This window comes from Thermobia domestica, chromosome 1 (assembly GCF_964235325.1).
Source record: "Thermobia domestica chromosome 1, izTheDome1.hap1.1, whole genome shotgun sequence".
NCBI lineage: Eukaryota > Metazoa > Arthropoda > Insecta > Zygentoma > Lepismatidae > Thermobia > Thermobia domestica.
The window spans coordinates 239,784,132-239,806,415 of NC_137454.1; the positions used below are offsets into that span (position 1 = coordinate 239,784,132).

At 35.5% G+C, this 22,284-nt stretch overlaps 1 protein-coding gene across 4 annotated transcripts in view; it reads right to left on the minus strand.

The window, feature by feature from the left end:
• LOC145694740 (uncharacterized) overlaps positions 1-10,156 on the minus strand; it is a 104,471-nt gene extending 94,315 nt beyond the window's left edge. For all 4 annotated transcript variants that reach the window (XM_081771339.1, XM_081771357.1, XM_081771328.1 and 1 more), the window contains exon 1: positions 10,000-10,156. In XM_081771339.1, the coding sequence (XP_081627465.1) occupies positions 10,000-10,046 (47 nt within the window). In that variant the 5' untranslated portion in view covers positions 10,047-10,156. The remainder of the gene's footprint in view (positions 1-9,999) is intronic.
• Between the last annotated feature and the right edge of the window lie 12,128 nt (positions 10,157-22,284).

The following is a 22,284-nucleotide window of genomic DNA, read 5'->3' on the forward strand; positions in this document are numbered from 1 at the left end:
GTCTGATGAGGATCTTGGCTAGAAGATCGAAACGTCACGTGTAAATGTGTTTTTATATTAAATAAGTGCAGTCTTGTTCAGCAGTGTGTTTATTTTTCTGATTTTATTCGCAAGACGTTGACTATGATTGTGTGTCAGTTAGATAGTAAGCCAAATAGTATGTGCAAATTGTATTATACATATGCTAAGAAATGTCTTCATAACTTTTAAAGACTAGAAATTCCAGTTTATGACATCATAACGTCGGTGAAGGGGTTAAGCGACGTATCTTGGTGTTTAAAAGTTTATATGACAGCGATTTGAAATATCTCGTTTAACGTTATACCGTGTTTTTAATTCCAAACATTCAGAATGTTTCTAAATATCCTTTAATATGAGGAATTCATGTATCTGGGAACTATTTTTACGAGATATACTTACTGTATCAAAGAGGTCGAGACAAGAATTGCCATAGTCAAAGAAGATTTTAACAAGAAAAGTATTACTCTTCACTAGCAGGTTTAATATTGGATTAAGGAAGAAAGAAATTGGTCATGTGCTATATATGGAGTGCTGAACTTTATGGTTCAGAGACTTGGATATTACGGAAGTAAGAGATAAAATATTTAGAGAGATTCGAAAATGTGATGTTGAAGAAAGATAGAGAAGATAAAATGGACGGAGAAAGTAATAAACGAAGATGCTTTAAAACGGATAGGAGGAAAGATGACGCTTTTGGCCAACATCCTTCGTAGGAGGGCTAGTTTGATTGGATTTTCTTCTTTATACCGCCATAGAAGGAAATAGGAAGGAAAACGAGGAGTAGGAAGAAGAGGAACACAACTGATCGATGATTTGAAAAATAGAAGATAATATGGGGAGTTAAAAAAGGAAACTGAACATCGAGAAAAGAGGGGAAGAAACATTTTCAGGCTCAAATCTAAAATTATTTTTAAAAATCTCATTAAATCCAGGATCTGCCAAGAGACCGAATAAAAATAATAGAACAAGTTAAATAAGGATGGATGGTGGTTATAACTTAAAATTGTATTTTTTCGAGTTATTCCACTTGATTTCTACACAGACGATAATTACCAGGCACCCGGGTTTCTTCGGAATGTTTAGAAAACATTTAGTTTATTTAATAACATTTTTTTGGCTCCGTTTGTAAAGTTTCGATGTTCATCATTTATGTTATACTGGTACGTTAAAATTCAAATCAGAAGTGAGTTGAGAATAATGAATGTCTCTTCAATGTGGAAATATTTATTGTATAAAAACAATAAGAAGATTGTCAGGGTTTTAGAAACTAGGTATAGAGAAACATTTAAAAAAATAGCTAAATAAAATGAAAAACAGGGAGAAAAATAATACTTGAGATTATTTTTTAAAAAATGAAGATTATAATTAAACGGATGTTACTTGGAGAAATAAATTGTATTGTGAGGAATATGCTGCAACGTTTGATGGAAGGAGAACAAGGGAGGGAAAGAAAATATTGCAATTGTTAATTCGATAATTTAATCAAGTGGTAGAGGTTGGCCGAGGAATGTGGTGCATAGAAGCTTCTTAACTAGCACGGCAAGTGATCTACCAGCAATGTTAGAAATATGTGGGATGATGTTAATGATCTTGATAGGTTTTCTAGATTTCTAAGAGTTAACGCCTTGGAATATAGGCCTACTATTTGCGTATGACATTATGCTGGTTAGTGAGACCAAGGCAGCACTGCAAGTGAAATTAGATGCCTGTAAAAGAGCATTGGAGATTGAGTAAAAGCAAGACAGAATATTTACATTGCCCTTTCAGGAAAAGTGTAATCGATAATAGAAGAATACGACTGGACGAAGAAGAGGTGGTATTGACGAGGAAATTCAAGTACTTGGGATCAATACTGCAGAAAAAATGTAGGAATAGAAGATGTAAACAGACAAAATAGAGAGAAGCGACAGTAGTACTGTGTGACCGTAGGGTATCAATACGTCTTAAACGAGAAGTTTTACAAAATACTAGTGATACCTGCCATACTATACGGAGCGGAATATTGAACGAAGAAGAGAGAGAAACAAAAGTTGAATGTTGCGGAGATGAAAATGCTGCGGCGGATGTGTGGAGTGACGCAGAAGGACAAAATTAAGAATGATGTGATCTAGGGAACAGTAAAGGTTTGACCAGTACTGAAAAAAAAAAAAAACTGCAAGAAAGTAGACTGAGATGGTTTGGGCATGTAAGAATACGTAGTTCACCAAGTGGATGCTATAGAACTGAATGGGAAACGAGCCAAAGAAGAAGTGGGAAGATTATGTTAAGAACAATCTGGGGCAGTGTGTTGTCATAAGGGATATGACACAAGATATAGACAGGTGGAGGACAGCGATCCAAAAAACCGACTGGGATAAAAAATACTTAGAAGAAGAAGAAGACTTGGTAAGTATAGGAAATCTTAAAGAACCGCTATTTCCGTCAGTCTGTCTGTCAATAGGTATCAAATCATAGGAGATAGCAAGAAATCGTGTTTTGATATGGATTCAAGTGCCCCAAGGATAAGTTCCATCTCCTTCCTGAACTCTCTATCCAAACCGGAACTGGTAGGAAATAACCATTTCCGGTTTCAACAGTGATTGCTATCAAGAAGAAGAAAAATGATAATAGGTAGTGATAACTTTCTTATTTGTTTTCCTCAAAGAACTGGAAGTTACAAAAGCCTGCTACTACTTCCGGTTTCAATTCTAATTTTTTTGAAGGAAAAACGGTGATAGGTAGCTAGAAATGGCGTTTTCGTATGGATTCAGAGTCTCAAGAACGGGTACCATATCCGGACTTATCCTTCTATTGCAACTAAAACTTAGAAATCTATAATTAGTACTTTTGACTATTGAATTCACATAATTTCTAACTCTACTGCAATTTCACAATGGGAAACGAAACTCACTTTCCTTTTTTTTTTAAAAAAATAATTATGACTAGAAGTTGACAATGAGTTGAGTATACGCATAAAGTTGAGTAAGTATTAGTGAATATAATCTCATCTCTTGAACGAGATTAATCTACAAATGAGTTCCTACTCGTAACTCGTATGCATAAAAAGAACGAATAGGAATGAGATTGTTCTCACTGTAACGTGCAGTTCCGTCTCATGTGAACTTGGTTTCGATGACGTTTCATACAGAAATGACTTACTAAAGGCGAGGATGTTGGTTTCCTTTCCTTCTCTAACTCAGGAATTCACAGGTATGCAGCGAGTGAAAACATGTTATAAAATTAAAATTAGTAGCGTTATTTATCCACCACAAAAGCAAGATTTTTGTTTTCTATTGGAGTAGACATTAACTACGGTTATTTTCGTTTGCATATTCCAGCAATTTAAAACAGTGACAACCAAGTTCTCAGCACTATACAGTCGCAATTGTGCCTCATGTTTGAGGAGCCAATTAGTACTGGACTATCGTCAATTATCCACTTGGTTGGGTTACAATAAGAAAAATTAGCAATATGTTCCGTTAGTCAGTTATTTTTTACTATTACTGAAGCGCTCTTAGGTATCGGCCATTTCGATAATTTTTATGTATCTTCCCCTCTCCCCCCAAGTTGTGGGGCTGAATTTTGATTTAAACGGCATCAGAAGTATCACTGTTCATCTTAGCGACCCCGAAAACTATGGATTTGGCATTAATATCGGTCATTTTTGATGATTTTATATAAATATATCCTCCTCCTCCTCCTCCCCCAAGTTGCGGGGCTGAATTTGGATGTAAACGGGATCGGAAGTGTCACCGTTCAACTCAGCGACCCGGAAAGCTATGGATTCGACACTGATATTGGTTATTTTCGATCAATTTTTATGTATATTCCCCCAAGTTACGGGGCTGAATTTGGAATTAAACAGCATCGGAAGTGTCACTGTTCTTCTCATCGTCCCCGAAAACTATAGATTCGAGATTAATATCGTTTTTTTTTTCGATCATTTTAAAATATGTCCCCCTCCGTGGTGTTTCGAGTTTCCGAGGATTAAACAGCTGGCTATCTCTGTTTTCTGAAAACGTTTAGAAGAGGTTAAAGAACGGGAGTCAAAGTTTTAAAGTAAGCAGAAAAAAATGAGTAGTTTCAAAATGATAAGAAATAGAAAAACTGATCAAGTACAACCTTGTTTCTCATAAAAAGTTACGTCTAATCACACAGAGAGAGTATACTAGAGCACATGTTGAAATCGGAAGTGAATGGGGCACCGGTGACTCTAAGATAGTGTCCATTATGAATTGCTAGAGAACAAGAAGTGGTTCCTCCCTACGTCATGATTTATTTATTTATTATATTTATTTTTAGTTATTTTTTATTTATTGTATTTATCTATCATTGAGAGTGTAACATGATAGGTTTTGCCATTGTGGACACTGCGCTGTTTCTCCATCTGTTCCAGCTTCCATTATCTGCAACAAACGTTGTACAGTACTTACAACTCATCTTCTCATTATTCAGAACCTCACCTCTGGTTTCCAGTACATTCCCAAGAAAATACTGTGCCATCCATTGTAAATTTCGTTCTTCAAATCTATATAGACCTTTATAGTCATATATATCAGAGTCTCTCAAACTTTGTACACTTCTCTCCTTGGCTCCACATCCATAAATTCAACCATTTTGATCCACTCTCACACACTGTGAAACAAGTGAGACTGGTACTGAGGTGGTTCACGAAATTTGCAGATTAATCTCAGCTAGTTGAGATTATACTCAACTTTATGCATACGAAAAGTGAGAAATCACAGTATGATTCATAAGTTCCGAGATGCCTGAGATTATACTCAAATGACGTCACGTTATCTCGCTTTTTATGCACACAGCCTTGAGATTAATCTCAAAATCTTGAGCAAAGAGTAAGATCTCACTTTTATGCATATCACCCATTGTTTTGAGTTTCATTCGTCACTGCATAACTGCCTAACCATAGGGCATGAATATGCACAACAATATTCTTTTTGTATTTTCTAATACATATTGCAGGGTTGCATAACTCAAATATTTAAATTAGAGTTGGGGACGGCAAATATGTTTGATATTTTGCTAGTTTGAAAAGATCTATCATATATCCAAATTTGTATATTCCCACAGTACTTTTTATTTTCAAGAAGAGGCAAAAGACAGATAAACAAGCACAAACACGGATTCATATACATATTGCTGCCTTTGTGTTCATATTTTGAAATCTTTCAGTTATAATGTCCAACGATGATGCCCTTTAGGTTAAGGGAAAATGATCATTAAGGCAATTGATGGATAATGAAAGAATTGGTGGAAGGAGAATGTGGGAGAAAACCCATGGACACGATATTGTCCACAACAATCTTACTTGGCTAGTATCGAACCACGGACCCCACACACCAGAGGTAAGCGCAATACCACTGAGCCACCATAACCTCCGCGTGCACATACTCCTATTACTTCCTGTAAGACAGGGGCTGGAATAGGTCAGTTTTAGAGCGTTCTCCTCTGGTGCATGGGGTCCCTGGTTCGATCCCAGCTCGCGCCAAGTGAACTTTGTGCTGGACAAACACCATGTGCATGGGCTTCTTCGGGGTTCTCCCGTTTCCTCCCACTTTCTTTATTCCATCATTTCATTCATTTCTCATCATCACCTTTAACCTACCAGGCATAATCGTGGGGCGTAAAACTCAAATATTTTATTTAATTTTTTTCCTGTAAGACAATTATTTACACATATTACACAACTTTAATAGCTACAGTAAATATACTATAGAGTACTGTAGAATTGAGTATAAATATATTAAATAATATTGTATATCAGTAAGGAAACATAGTCCGCCTTATGCAGAGTCGTTTTGACGTATGATTAGCGTCATACTAAAGGCCTGACTACTGCAGGAAACATATGTTAGTCGACCTCTTTAATATGGCACTAATCACGCGTCAAAAGAAACTTTGCATAAGGCCCAGTATGTTTTCACGTGTGTTTCGAAGAATTCTACCCCTCCGAAAATTCAGGGGAGAACGATTGTCCTCTCCTTGTCCCAACCTGCGGACGCCCATGACCGTAAATATTTGTTTGCTTACAGAATCTAGGCAAAATTGCTAATTCGTAATGTAAATGCAGTTCATTTTGAAACCAGTGACAAAAGAATAAACGAAACAATTGAAAAATATATTAAATTGGTGATTTACAAATAATTGATCCACTTTTAAATAGTTTGTTTCCCTTCCTCTTTATTTCCACTCACGGTAACTCAGTGGTAGAGTGCTTCCTTTAGTGCATGGGATCCCTGGTTCGATCCCGGGCCAAATAAGTTTGTGGTGGACAACATCGTGTGCATGGATTTACTCAAGTACTCCCGTTTCCTGCTACATTCTCATTCCACCGATTCTTCCATCATCATTCACTTACCTTAATCATCCGTCTCCCTTAGCCTAAAGGGCATAAACATGAGACAAACTGTAAGATGTGTTTTCATTTTTTTATGTACACTTCTCTTTTATCGACAATTAACGTATCCTAAGCATAAAAAGGAATATTATGAGTCTGTGCATCACGTCATCCTAGAAGGTTATACAACCTTACTTAACATATTTGTAATTTTGGTTGTAGAAATACAAGGGTATAATGAGAATCCTTGTAATAAACATAAATGTCAAAGTGCGTCACGCTAATTCTTAAAAATGAAATGAAATCTTTGAGTTTTACGTCGCACGGTAATGCCGGTGAGGCTAAAGGAGATGGTGATGATGAGTAATGAATGAAATGGAGGAATAAAGAAAGTGGGAAGAAACGGGAGAACCCCCGGGAAAACCCACGCACACGGTGTTTGTTCACCACAAAGTTCACTTGGCGGGGGTTGGGATCGAACCCGGGACCCTAAGCATCAGAGGTGAACTTTCTACCACTGAGCCACCGCGGCCCCTTACGCTAATTCTTAATAGCAAACAATCACGCTAATAGATATTGTGTACGAGCGCTATCGTTTGTTTGTCCGACGTTAATAAACATCCATTGCTGCAATTGTTAAGTATAGCGAAGTGTTTGAATAATTGGATTAAAAAAAATATATTTATAGCTTGGAGTGGTTGGTGGGCAAACAAATAAATTTTCTACCTGTAAACAATCAGGAGATTTCAATTATTCATGATTTTAACCTATACTGTACAGCGAGCCGAAGGCTTGAGTGCACAATTAGTGGTAATAAATAAAGTTAAACGGGGTCAGTGGATAAATTGGATTGGATTGAATTTTGAGTTTTACATTCCTTTCAGTAGCGAGGCTATACGAGACGTGGACCTACAGTTTAATGTGATATCTGAACCACATTGTCTCCCGCAGGGAATGTAAGCCTGGTCTACAGAGCCAAAGACACTCACCTGCGGATAAATATATTTGCACTAATCCCGCGGATGATTAAAACAGATAATTATTATATGTTGTACAGAACATCCTGAGATTTGCAGTCAAATTACAGAAGAAAAGCATTGGCATACATTGTATGAGAACAATGTTTATTAAATTACAATCTAGCTTACGACAAAGAATATAGTTGAGACTAAAATACCCATCATTGGTGATAACAATAAACTATTGTGATTTTACAATTTAACTGTAGGCCTATTTCTTGATTATAGTCTAACGAAGATTTAGTGGCAAGATATTTTCAGTGTTTTTGGTATAACTTTACTGAAACTCTAACACTAAATAAACAAAAATAAAAAGTGATGTAAATAAAGTTAGTAAGGATGCTGCAAAGTATGCAATGAATATTTAACAATTAAAATAAGAATATTTAACTTTTCTTCAGAAGGAAAATAGCAAGAATCACGTGTGACTATACAAAACAAGCACCGATAACCAGTACTGTAGTTCTAAAAGTTTTAGAGCCTATACGCTGTTTTATGAACATCCATGATTGTCATAAAAGACATATGACAATAGTAAAGGCATTCTCTAAAATGTACGATGTATAACGCATGTATTAATATTTCTATTGAAATGTAAAGGCTGCGATACTGTTTTATATTTCCAAGGCAGTTAATACTATTTTCCTCAGCTATGATATTTCATAATTGTATACTCAAAAATAATAGAACAGTAATGAAAAGTCTTGGTGTATATATATAAATCTCCTCCATTATTTAAGTCGGTTAGAAACATGTTGGATTCTAGTGACATATTAAAGAACATATTTAGAAAACAAATATAGCTACAGGAAAACGTATAATTCTCCATTTTACTTATTTTGTGATTTACTTGCATATACACTTAGGATATGAATTAGATTTTGTTTCTATAAATTATATTTAGCTTCACTTTATATCATTGTCCCTTAGTTTTCGAATGCAAACTTTTCGTTTTAACATTCAAAATGTATATTAGGATTTAACATATATGCATCATCAAAGTAGTACGATCTAAGGAGATAATGACTCCAAATATGCATTTTGGGTGTTGGAAAATGAGATTAGCCTCGTAATTAATATTTTACTAAAATAAAAAAATCTCCCTAAAATTAAAGAAATTACACACACACACACACACACACACACACACACACACATATATATATATATATATATATATATATATATATATATATATATATATATATATATATATTCCCAAGGCAGTTAATACTATTTTCGTCAACTATGATATTTCATAATTGTATACTCAAAAAGAATAGAACAGTAATGAAAAGTCTTGGTATATATATATCCCTAAGCGTACGGAAATTAATTTGTTTCGTCGTCAACGTAAATTACGGTAAAAGTTACACTAAATATATCTAATCACCATTGAAACATATGTGTGTTGAGTAATTGTTTCTGTAAAACAAAAACGTCGATTTTCTTTAAAGTTGAACATTATTTTCGGCTTCTAATGTATAACTAGTTCTTCAATTGTAAGAATATTGCACACGTTATAACTATTATACAATCATGTTATTAAAAAATGGTTAGCTGTTTCGAAATATTTTATTGATGTTATTTTCTATTGCTTAGAAAGCCAGAATTGAATAAGTTTTACGCATGTTATAAGTTATTATCTATAAATAATAAATACTCATGTATTGGTCTATATAATATGCAACAAAAAACTATATATGCGGTACATCGAAAAATATTTTTGTACAATGGACAATTTTTAATGATGTGATTGTACACTACATGAATCAATCAAGTTTTTAAAATATTGTTTTATCCCACTTTTCATTTCGCGGTCTGAGTTTGATTCTAAGTATAGTCTTGGTCTTCATTTGCTTACAACACACTGAATAAATAGTACACTAAATATCAATAGATTGAAAATTGTGATAACGTATATAGGAATGAATTTGTTAATTAGTTTCATTTGCAAACACCTGTAGTAACAATATAAACAATTATAATTAATTTTCTTAACGTTTCTTTCCCTGTTGTTAATTTTTACAATTATCTTGGAAAAAGTTACTGTTTTAAAAACTGTATAATGTTTTACGAGTAAAGTCTTTAAAAAAAAAAGTTTTGACACGTGATTGTAAAGCATTTTGTTTTTCTACTTTACCCGTGTACCCAATAGACTGGCTTATTTTATACCTTTACAAGAGGAAAATCGAATTTACCAGAAGACTTGGGAAACCAAACAAGTTCAGTGTCGTATAAGGTCACGTGGGTCAGCTAACGACCTATTACGTCACCCCTTCTGATCTTTAGTTAAAGCAGAGTAACATTGACTCAACTCCCCGTAGGTGAAAAATCAATTCCGACAGCGAAGCATTACTGGCACAGAAAAACACGCAACGCACTTCATATCTACCCATAACAGATGAAAGAAATAACGTTCATTAAAATAAATACATGAATATAAATTATTTTTAAAAAATAATATTTACTTATGATCAGTTATTGTTTTTTCTGTGTGTGTGTCTTGTAAAAACTACGATGTAGCCCGAAGCACTTGTCCCTGGAGGCTGCGCTCACAGCTGTCGGCTGATATAAACATTAGGTGTCACGGATAACAGAGAAGTTACATAGATAGAAACTTACCTGTTACGTTTTTGAAATATAAAACAGCGGCCTATACAATTTCCCATGTTGTCTGGCCCGCTGGGGTCAGCGGGCTAGGATCCCCAGACAGCTGCGACCTCATCCCGTGTCACTCGAAGAAAACCGACATCTTGTATACTCAGTGCTGCTCACCATTTTTCCGCTAAGACTCTAACTGACGCGCAGTGTTGCTAACTACTATGCAAAGAAAATTCATTCATGCGCAATAATTGCTCTTCATCACAATCCACACTCCATTTGTACAGTGATTTTTTGGTAAATATTGAAGCAAACAATACAGTAAGAATGAATAATATTACATTTCTTAAAGTAAGCTTTGAGAAAGAGAAATACCATTAAATAAACTCATCATTGTTTTCCTAATTTTCTAGTTGTAGAACTTAGAGTATCCGGTAATTATTATGACTATACGAACTGTGTACTGTAAGTTGTAAGAAAAGAACAATAATACTTAACTAGTTATAGACACTAAAAGGTTTCCTATCTAACTTCCGACATGGTTGTTGTCTTTGCGTTATTCTCTAAAGTTAAAAAGAAAAGAAAATTAACAAAAGAAGAGGGAATACAGTAGCCAGCCCAAAAATGCAATGTTCCAGTTATATTATAGTTCATCACTATATTATAATTCATTTGCAAGCCTACCGTGAAAATTTTAGGGGGCAGTAAAAATTTAGGAGGGCCCGGTTCCCCGTTGATAAGGGCATGGGAAATAATAATGTAGTATATAGGCCCATCCTTACGCACGGGTCATAAGGTCCGGGCACAAGGTGACAAATTTCTAGGGACAAAATATTTTTTTTTTTTTAATGAATATTAAAGTATGATATTACCGTATGATGAAGTATGTTATATTTTCGCGTTTTATTCGAAATCATTTTAGTTCAATTGAATCCCATTTTAATTTTTATTTATTTTTTTAATTCGTGATCTACCCGATGCTTAACAGCGATTGACTGTTTGGCCAGACGTCCGCTATCATCAGAATCGAGTATATGTGTGTGTGTGTGTGTGTGTGTGTGTGTGTGTGTGTTTTTAACTCACTTTATAATGAAAAAATGTACTTATGTTTATATATAAACTTCTAACTGGGGTGGATGTTTCCGTTTTATTCCCATACTCCTGATGGAGTGCAATCCCAGACAATAAGCATATTTCGGAAGATTGGAGGAAGGCTCGTACCAATTTTCATTAAAATCGGGTAGCCGGATAAATGATCTGCCGGTTGAGTCAAATGGCAGAAGCTATACTCAGTTCGCTAGCTTCAATTAATATTCCTTTTTAAGTTTAGTTCTACTTTACTTGTATGAGCAGCAGACATTCATTATTATCATTGGTATTCTGCCATTACTGGCAGTTCACTTGCCGCAATGGAGAAACTTCCGTGCTCCACGGTCTTCAGTTAACCTCTTTGTCTTCACATACGATTTTTCTGTTTCTAACTACTCTGGTGGGGTCTCACAGACTCCAGCTGTCGTATGTTCCTCTCTGTACTCAATAGATCACAGTTTCTCTTCTACTCTCATAGTTTGGAGTGAACTGACATTGTATAAATAGGAACAAAAATAAATACTATGGCTCTTCGCAATATGAATTGCTTGAGGGTGTGAGATACCCAACCAGAGTGTAAAGTTATGATTTTTATTCAATATATATAAGGAGTTGACAATTATTCTCAGTGCGGTTTCACATTACATATCTGGAGATGAAAATAGTTTTTTAAAAAACAGAAGAAAATACATTCATTGCCTTCGTAAAAAAAAAAAAAAAATATATTGAGCCTCATATTTCTCAACATGATACTAGTAACTTCTCAGCAGATTTGCATGTTCAATAGGTTCTCGTTCTCGTTCTCGTTCAACAAATTCATATAGAATATATTGGTAATTTTGTAATACGAGAAATAAATAGAACAACACTGACTTAGCCGTGGAATTAGAAAAAAAAAAGCACAAGAAGATCAATACGTATATTTGCGAAAGAAATCATTGGGTCCTGTCAGACCCAAGCGGAGAGTAGGTTTTTTTCCACCAAAGTAGTTAAGGGTTAAGATCGACCATCAATTGCAGTCCCTTTCGGTTCCTCACTTTGTTTCCTGCTACCATACCTTCTAGCACCTCAGGGACGTCATTTCAGACTTCGCTTGAGGGGGCCAAGAGCACCACCGATATAAGAAATTCACGTTTTGTACTAGTATATTAGTAGATAATCGATTAAAGTATATGTACTCCTCAAATTCTTGGAGTGGGCAATTGCCCCATCCTGCCCCCGTAAATGACGCCCCTGTAGCACCTCCATCATAATACAGTGCCTCCTCAAATAATGTCCCAACTAGTTTCTCTTTATTTATTTTATTTATTTCAACGCAACTGGGATGATGACCAATTGCGTTTTACAATTATTTGTAAAATTGAGGAGTTTGATGTAATAAGGGCGTAATCGTCTTTACGTCCTTTTTGCATCAAACGCATTTGTGGCTTTTGCCATGCTTGTTTAGCCTCCTGGTAACATTTCAATTCAATATTGGAATAAAATGCTACATATTACATTATTTTACGTATGAAAAAAAATACACTACTTAAATTTTCAACATCGCTTTTCTCCAACTGCATGTTTCAGACTTACCCTTATTACATCAAACTCCTTAAATGTTCTTTTCTTTCCCAACATTTCTAACATTGTCATTCGTTTTTTGTTTCACTCAGCTAATCATCTCCATTCATCTCCACACCCACATTTCAAAAGTCTCCAGTCTTTCTTCATCGTTTTCGCGTAATGTCCATGTTTCTGCCCTATCAAGTACAAAACTCCATCCGAAGCATTTTATTAGTCTTCATTTTAACTCTCTATTTAAACCCTATGACACTAAGGAGGACAAACCGCTGCTCAAATATTTGATTACGGAAATATTTTAATGTACGATATCCAATATAATTGATATTCTTATTCCTACTCGTCATTTGTACTCTAAAGAGAATAAACTGAGGCAGCTTCTCCTTTTCTTTATGAATTGATTTGAAATGAAGGAAAATGAAGCTCAGGAATTAGAAATTGGATTTCTGGGCTTTCGGCATATATAGTCATGTTAGCCCGTCACGTATGAGGGATGGCGTCTCTACGTGATCACACTATCCGAGGAAAGAGAAGGAAGAAAGGATTGGGGAAGGAAGGAAACGGCCTGGGACCATTATATAACGTACCATCCCGACATTTGTCTGGTGCGAATGAGGGGTCACGTATCCAGAAATTTTCAATGGGGGGGGGGGGGGGCTGAAAATTTTGAGCCAAAACTGAATACAACATAGGCATATTTTGTGTTGAACGTGGATACACACACACACACACACACACACACATATATATATATATATATATATATATATATATATATAGAGAGAGAGAGAGAGAGAGAGAGGTATAAGTATAGATATAGATATGTACTTTACATTAACAAACATGCGCAGGAAAAAAGTGCCAAGAACAGAGAGAGTCGAATTTGAGTGAGGCTTTAAAGCGTTCCGCTGCAATAACATATTCGCTTGTTAAAAGTTTTTGTTGGTATGTGTGTGTGGTGGGAGTGGAGGTGAAATGGGATGGGTCAGTCTGTTGGAGATATGCTGCGTTTGTTCTGCATTTCGACAAGTGTCGTTAGCTGACAATTTCGTGAGTTTTTCTCTTATCGCTGCAAGTGCATAAAAAAAAACTTTGCACTCAATGGGGGTGGAGCTCGAGCCTGGTGACCCCCCCTAAATACGCCACTGTGAATGAGGAAAACCCAGAAATAGCTGGCTTGAAAACGTTTTTGCACTTTTTCGACCGAGTCTCTCCACCGGGAATCGAACCCAGGACCTTTCGCGTCAGAGGTTAGACTGTTAGCGACTCAGGGCCACTGCAAACTGAGGAAATGTGATGAAAAAAAAAATAGTGAGTCGTAGTTTCACATAATTTTTCAACATTCTTATTAGAGTATCAAAGTGAAGCATTCACTATTAGGTCTGCAACACTCACTTTAATACATCGTTAAATATTATACCTCTATGAATTATCTGGCTTCGTAGCATCGTAAAAGGTCTCGTCGATAACTGCAATTACTATCTTTGTAAGTAATTAAACTATAATTACTCAATTCTTGTGTGGAAATGGACATTATTCAGAATTCTTTTGTTTCCTCCCACGTTTGCATTCCACCCATTCTTTTACAGTAATTCATTTTCATTAACCTTCCGTATTCTTTAACTTGAAGAGCATAAATGTGGGACATAAGGCTAGAAATTTCACTTAATTTCATTTCAATTATAATACACTTATAAAAAAATACAAAAATACCTTGCATAATGTGGTTAATTGGTTCCAGAGACATCCACTCTACACAAAATCGTTCTTTTTTTAAGGGTTTATTCGATAAGTTTATATTGAATTTATTCATCCCAAAACTTTATAATAATGAATAAGTTTAACGAAAGTATAGTCAATTACAAAAAACGTCACAGTACCAACGGTGAAAAAGTCATAGTGAAAACTGAAATCGGAATTTTTTGCATTTTCCTTCATTCTCTATTTCTCCACTCAAAAAGTTTTAGTAAGATGAATGAATATTTGGAAATACCAAATATTTAAGTCTTTAGATTTAGGTTAGAAATTAATTTAGTTTTATTTTAGCTTTTTATTCCGTGAAGAATCATTTTGCATCTTGAACATTATGCTAACCCGCTAATCTCAGAAGCACTGTGGGTACTCTACCAAGCAAGGATATTATCCATAGTTACTTCCATTGGAATACGTCGGGAAACGATTTTTCATTTGCCATATCTTGGGATCAACTGGGTGGATCACCTCCATCAAAACGAACTCGTTTACTAACTTTTAATCCTCCAAACCTTACCAAAATTGATGGTGATTCAAGTCATCATCATAGGTATTCTGCCTTTATTGGCAGGTCACTTGCCGCAGCTGAGAAGCTTCCATGCTCCACGGTCCTCCGCTAACCTTTTCGTCTTCGCGTATGATCTTTCTGTTTTAATATCATCCATTAATTGTAGTCTCCTTCGCCCCCTCCCTCTCTTTCCCGCCACCATACCCTCTAGGATGTCCCTCATGATACAGTGATTCAAGTAGTTAATCAGATTTTGTTTCTCCTGGACGGACACGAGGAAAGACAGAGTAAAAATGTAAAGGCTTCTTTTGGTAAACTATACTCCTATTATAAAAATTCTTTTTATGATACAAAAATCCTTTTAATTAAAAATTTTCAATATATTTTCTTAAATTATAAAATTTTCAATACTTTTTTCAATTATAAAAATGAAATCTTTCAGTTCTGCATTATATTGTTATGAGCAGTAAGCTAAGGAAGACGAATTATTGATGAAGGATACTGATAGAATGAATATGCGGGAGAAAATTAGAGAACTTCCAGAAAACACAAGGACCACGATGTTGTCCGCTACAAAGTCATCAGCCTGGGATCGAACCAAGGATCCCTTTCAGCAGAGGTGAGCGCTCTACCACTTTGTGTGTGTGCTCTTCTACTTGATCCAATACTCCCAGAACACAAATACAGAAACTTTGAGGACAGTTAAAAGCGTCAATACTCTTCAAGGGAACCCGAACGTTAACCTAGCCTCTACGCCACAATGCATTAATGCTTCAATTATAGTTAATACTGTCATATGGAAAGGCAATATTCGAGTCGGCTTGTAAAGTATTTCCATCCATACGTGCTATCAACTGCTTTTATTTGGTTATTTCTAAGAAATCGAATTGGTAAACCTATTGCCAATCCCTAAATATGTGTAATTGGAGCGAAACTCCTCTTTAGGCTTACTCAACGTAGACTCGGTTTATCCGGATACTCCTTCGAGATGTCGAAACCGTTCTTAAGCAAATTTCACATTGTGATTCGAGAGCGCGCGCCAAGTATAGTAAAGGGTCGCATGTCCCAATTGGATATACCGTTGAGGAATAACCATCGAAAAACGAGATGCCCATAGACTTAACCTTGGAAACGCATTTGGAGTGCGAATTCTCATTGTAATCAATAGAAAATAGAATTTTCAGCATTAGAGGTAGAGCAAAGCCTTTTCCGTTTTGTTCTGCGAACACAATTTTTCAAAGCTATTATATTTTTCGCTGATATTTATTATCCAATTATTTGCATGTCGTGTTCCTTCACGAAAACAATGGACACACTAAAAAAATTCTACGAATAATCAATAAAAGTCGATCGGTCTGCTCCAAATTTGCAATTAGTGCATACATAGTATTAGTAAAAGCCACTATACCTAATAAATCAAAAGCAGCATTGTTCAAAATAATTTTGTTATGTGCAGTTACGAGGGTGTTCATCAAAATCTCAGATTACTCAACATAAGGAATATATTTCGTTGATGGTGGATGGTGAATAACACTCTTGTCCTAGGTTCTATAATAGTATCTGAGATCGTGAACTAGGTTGCATAAGTAAAACCAGAACACTTACAAATAATAGAAAACAGACGTGATAGTTAGCGGTTGAAAAGGTTAGAAGATTAGAAAGTATTAACTTAAAGGATAGATTAATCAAGCAGAATATCTTAGCTTGAAGAGATGATCCTCCCGATGTCTCTTTTTTCATGGCTAGTGATGGATTGGAGATCGTAGAATGAAGATGGCAAGGCTCAGGCTGGACAGACGGCCAACAGCTCCTCAATGGAAATCACGACACTTCTCGTCTCTAGAGCAAGGTGGTGATAATCTCCACTGCCAGGGGCGATGAAAAAGAGAATGGCTCGGCCTTTGATTCTACAAAACTTGATTCTTGTCCATAATACCATTGTAAAATTGCTCAACTATGATGAACTTAACCGACGGTCACCCACAGCACCTCTGCCTGGAATTCTTAGAAAATTATTTTTCCGACGGATCTCCATATGTCCGCCTTTCGCTACCATATCTCCACTCCTTTACCTAAGGTATTCCCATATAAAGTGTGTTGTGAGTAATACTAAACTCCGGGAAGTGATTCCTTATACCAAACAGAAGAAAATTGTTCTAACTCTTCAATATTATTGCGGTATGACAAAAAAAAAAAAAAAAAAAGTTTTTGAGACAAGAGATATACTAATCGATATATCTGACTCAACTCGACGTGATATAATTGAGTGTAAATCCTCATGCGTAGCTTTGGGAAAACCTAGAAGAAAGGACTTTTTGTGAATAAGAAATTGATGATATGCGATGAGCACCCATCCATTAAGATGAAACTGATGTTCACACTGCTTGCTGCTTGTAAATAAAAGTAATAAATAAATAAATAAATAAAAGTAATAGGTACTAGAAATGTATCAGAATGTCATTGGTTTAATAACATGCCGATGTCAAAAAGATATCATATGCAGAAAATCAACATATACCATCACAGCCAAATTTTCAAACAATGGAAATTTAATACTCAAACCGATTTATCAATAGATATAACAATACAGGGATAAGGCCAGAGATAGAATTTGTGCTTGGGAAGGTCAATCCAGAGTAAACAATCTGCTTCTGTCACTTAGGACGGTCGTATATTGACCAGAGGTCAGGGCAGCAGAGCCGAGGTTCATGAAATTAAATCTTTAAATTTTACTTCCCACGCTTATGCCGGCTACGCTAAAGAAGACGATGATGATGAGAAATGAATGAAATAGTGGAATGAAGAAAGTAGGAGGAAACGGGAGAACCCCGAGAAAGCTCAGGCACACGGTGTTTGTCCACCACAAAGCTCACTTGGCACAACCTGGGATCGAACCAAGGACCCAATGCATAAGAAGTCTACCACTGAGCCACCGCGTCCCAAGCCAAGGTTCAGTCTTTTGTGAGCAATGTTACGATGCCTCGTACCACATATTCACTCAAACAAGTGCCACACAAAAGTCTTTCCAACGTTGTAAATGAGACATACATTCAATGCATTCAGACATCTTTCTTCTCATCCTTCCCGAGCTCCTTCACGGCTAAGCGGTTAGCATACGCGCCTTTCGCGTGGGAGACCCGGATTCGATACCAGCGCCCACCAAGTAGGCTTTGTGATCGGCAAATACCGTATGCGTGGGTTTTTTCCGGGCTCTCCCGTTTCTTCTCACTCCGTCTCCCTTAGTATCGATGAATAATCATGAGACGTTCAACTTATTATTGAAGTCTCATAATCATGAGACGTTGTTCACGAGACGAGACAAGAAATAAGTATTTCTTCTTTCACCCTGTCTCGAATCTCAAGAAATTCTTTCTCGTCTCGTCTAAATTCTCAATAAATTCTTCCTGGTATCGTTTCGAATATTTTTTTGTTTCATTTTGTAAATTTCTGTACAACTTTAATAGCCTGACCTTTTTTCTTTATTTCATCTAAAGGTTATAATAATCCTTCCACGTTACGAGAGGTTTGTGAAGGGTGTGATATAGGAACATTTAATCAATATTTATTGATGGAGTATATTGTGCAATTACTATTGTATATTTAAACGTTGATAAATGCTCTTAATGGTGTTCGGACAATCACTTTATCGATTTATAGTTTTATACTTTGAATCATTATTATTATTATTATTATTATTATTATTATTATTATTATTATTATTATTATTATTATTATTATTATTATTATTATTATTATTATTATTATTATTAAGTATTCTGCCTTTCGGTAGGTCCTTAGATTTTTGCCTGAAAATGTTTCTTCCACTTTTGTCGATCTTCAGCTTCCTCTTTTAACTCCCAATATTTTCTCTTATCTTTCAAATAATCGATCAGCTGTGTTCTTCTTCCTCCTATTCCTCGCTTCCCTTCCATCTTCCCTTCTATGGCGGTGTGAAGAAGACAATTTCTTCGCAAGATGTGTCCAATCCAATTGGCCTTTCTCCGAAGGATGGTGGCTAGAAGTATTCTCTTTTCTTCTATCCGTTTTAAAACATCTTCGTTCGTTGCTCTCTCTCTGTCCATTTTATCTTCTCCATCTTCCTCTAACACCATATTTCGAAGCTCTCCAAATATTTCCTCTCTAACTTCTGTAATGTACAAGTCTCTGAACCATACTCTGGAGATATCAATAAATAATCAATATTTATTGATGAAGTATATTGTGCAATCACTATTGTATCTTTAAACGTTAATAAATGTTCTTAATGGTGTTCGGACAATCACTTTATCAATTTATAGTTTTATGATTTGAATTATGCAACACTAAAACAGTGTTGAGGATCTAAGAGTTGGGTGAACTGGTGTGGCCAATGAGACTTGAGAAATTTCTCGTTATCGTCTCACTTCTTGTTTCCTTTCGAAATGAGGATCGAGACAAGATGAAAAATTTCTCGTTCTCGTCTCACTTCTCGTTTCCTTTCGAAACGAGGATCGAGACAAGATAAGAAATTTCTCGTTCTCGTCTCACTTCTCGTTTCCTTTCGAAACGAGGATCGAGACAAGATAAGAAATTTCTCGTTCTCGTCTCACTTCTCGTTTCCTTTCGAAACGAGGATCGAGACAAGATAAGAAATTTTTCGTTCTCGTCTCACTTCTCGTTTCCTTTCGAAACGAGGATCGAGACAAGATAAGAAATTTCTAGTCTCGTAGGTAACACTACGGGAAACAGAAATAACAGTTCTATAAGACTTCGCATGCACATACATAGCACAATTTGTGAGTCTAAAAGTGCTTTAGCTCTTGAACTGATATTATGCATGAGATACACAATAACAGATTGTTCAAGTTATCGAGGTATTGATTAAAATGTTTGTTATACTCGTATTCCAAATAGTAGCAAATGCTCGTAACATCTTGCGCTTCGATTTCAGGTGGGATATTATCAACAGGAGGCAGTTACGTTAACGTTATTGTCATACAAATGGAAGACAACCTAACGCCGGTAAGTTGTGAATAATTAATGGAACGTGCATAATTTGAACATTGAGGTTAGCCAGGCAATTCCCTGGAGTCGCTATTTACCTGAAACTCATTAGTAAAGATAGGGCTACCCAGTATTCAATGGAGATCTCAGAGTTCATAAATTGTAATTAGTGTCCATTTACCTGCGTCATAAACTTCGCTTTTAAACTGACAATTTATGAGTATCAATGGTTTCAACATAAAGAAGTACTTTCCCCCTCTTTATGTTAGCACAGATTGAGTTTTTACTAATTTATCACAAACACAGACTTTTGGTAATATCATAGAACTTAACCATTCTATTCTTTATATCAAACAAAGACAGGAAAGCATAGTAATCATTCATCCAAAACCGCTAAATGAAAATTGTCGACTTTTTTTTTTTTTTTTTTTTGTTTTGTTTTGAAAGCTAGATTTGCTACTTCTAAAATGAATAATATGCTATAGTGGTAAACGCCAAAGAATGGAAATCTAAACTATAGAATCAATTAATTAGGAACGCTTTCAAAATGTTAAATGGAAACTTAAACGAAAAATTGTCATTAGAATTACCTAGACATAGGTGGGACATATTAAGATGGATCTCGCAGGAATAGGAATACAAAATAGAAACTGGATCCAGTTGGATAAGGACAGAAATCAACAGAGAGCTTTTGTGAATGCGGCATTGAATCTCCGGGTTCCATAGGCCATAGTTTTTTGTTTTAAAAAATCAATGAGGGCAAAATGACCAGTGGTCGTCACTGCGCCAGTAGTTGTTTACGCACTAAAATCCCTAAAATAAGAAAAGCACATGAGACTAAAAGCTCAGATATATGATGTTAGCTTCGTTACGCTTTTTGTCACAATGTCACGTGATGTGTAACAACAGAACCCTCGGTGGAGGAATGCTTTGGAGAAAAGTAGTGAAGTGTATGATGAAACAAAATGGAGGAGGGATGCGAACTAGAGGAGACGAGATAAAGCTCTTCCAATAGAAACAGATATAGGTTTCGGCAAGAGATAGAACCTTCTCGGCACCTTTTCGAGAGGAAATAGCTTCAAATCTTGTCTCGTGCACATCCCTAGGTCTGATCGGGAATTATCCCCCTCCTCCCAAAAAATGTTAATAAGCAATAACATCTAAATACAATGTAGGTAGCTAAAAACATTTTTATTTTCATCCTTGAGTTCTTAAAGAAATGAATTGTTATGAATCTTAGTATTTTATAGTGTATTCTTAAGCTTAAGATGATGTATAGTTAAATTTTGAATTCAGTTAACATATTATTTCTCAAATTGCTTTAAAATAAATGCACAAACATTTTATTTTCATTCTTGAGTGCTTACAGTGAAGTATATTTATTAACCATGGAATTTTATGTTGTACTCTTAAGGTTAAAGTGATGTACAATTAATTTTTGAATTCAGTTAACATTTTTCTTTCTGAAATTCCTTTAAAAAAATATGAAGAAACATTTTTGTTTTCTTTCTTGAGTGCTAAAAGTTATGTTGTCATTAAATATAGTACTTTATAATCTATTCTTAATCTTAAACAGATAAACAGTTAACTTTTGAATAAATTATGTCAAATTATGTGAGTGACGAACACTGGTACAGAACCCTGACGACCACAGGAACATTTCGATTTTGAGGCGATGACTACTGGTGCAGTACGAGGGATTTAAAAATATATTGTTTTTCCTTCAACGGCTATTCGACTTTGAATTCTAACTCTATGGTAATATATAGGAAGGAGCAATGCGTCTTTTCTACTATCGTACAGCTCCGAAAGATTGAGCATAGTGAATCTTCACTATGCTCACAGAAGAGACAATAGAGTAATTTTTCAGCCTTAAAGTGACGACCACTGGTGCTTTTACCCTAATTTCAAAGTAATCGATTTTTTTGACTTTTATGTAGGCGATATTTATAATTTGAAGTCTCATGATTATGCATCGAGACGGGTCTAGAAATTCCTCGTGTCATGGACAACACTAATAAAAGGCATTCAAACTCATGGATAACGAGGGTCTCAAAACAAATATTGAGACTGGTAATGATCAAATATGGGTCATTTACAAAAATATCAATTGCAGTGCAGAAACCTTCCGCTAACATCACCATCTTCTTTAGCTCATTCTGTTGAGTTCTACCACCATGGGATTCATAGTCTACCCGAACGTTAGAGACAGCTTATTGCTGCTGATGCAGTCTATTTTTGAGATTTCAGCCGCGTCTTGGTTCATGTTATCGCCTTTCTCCTTGTCGGGCCAATGTCTGACTATTTTTTTTTTTTTCAGAATCTAATATTCATAAAAAGGTACGAATTATCCATATTCATACAATCAATTGATATTTTTCTTTCTCTCTGTTTCTTTCCCGTTACGTTTT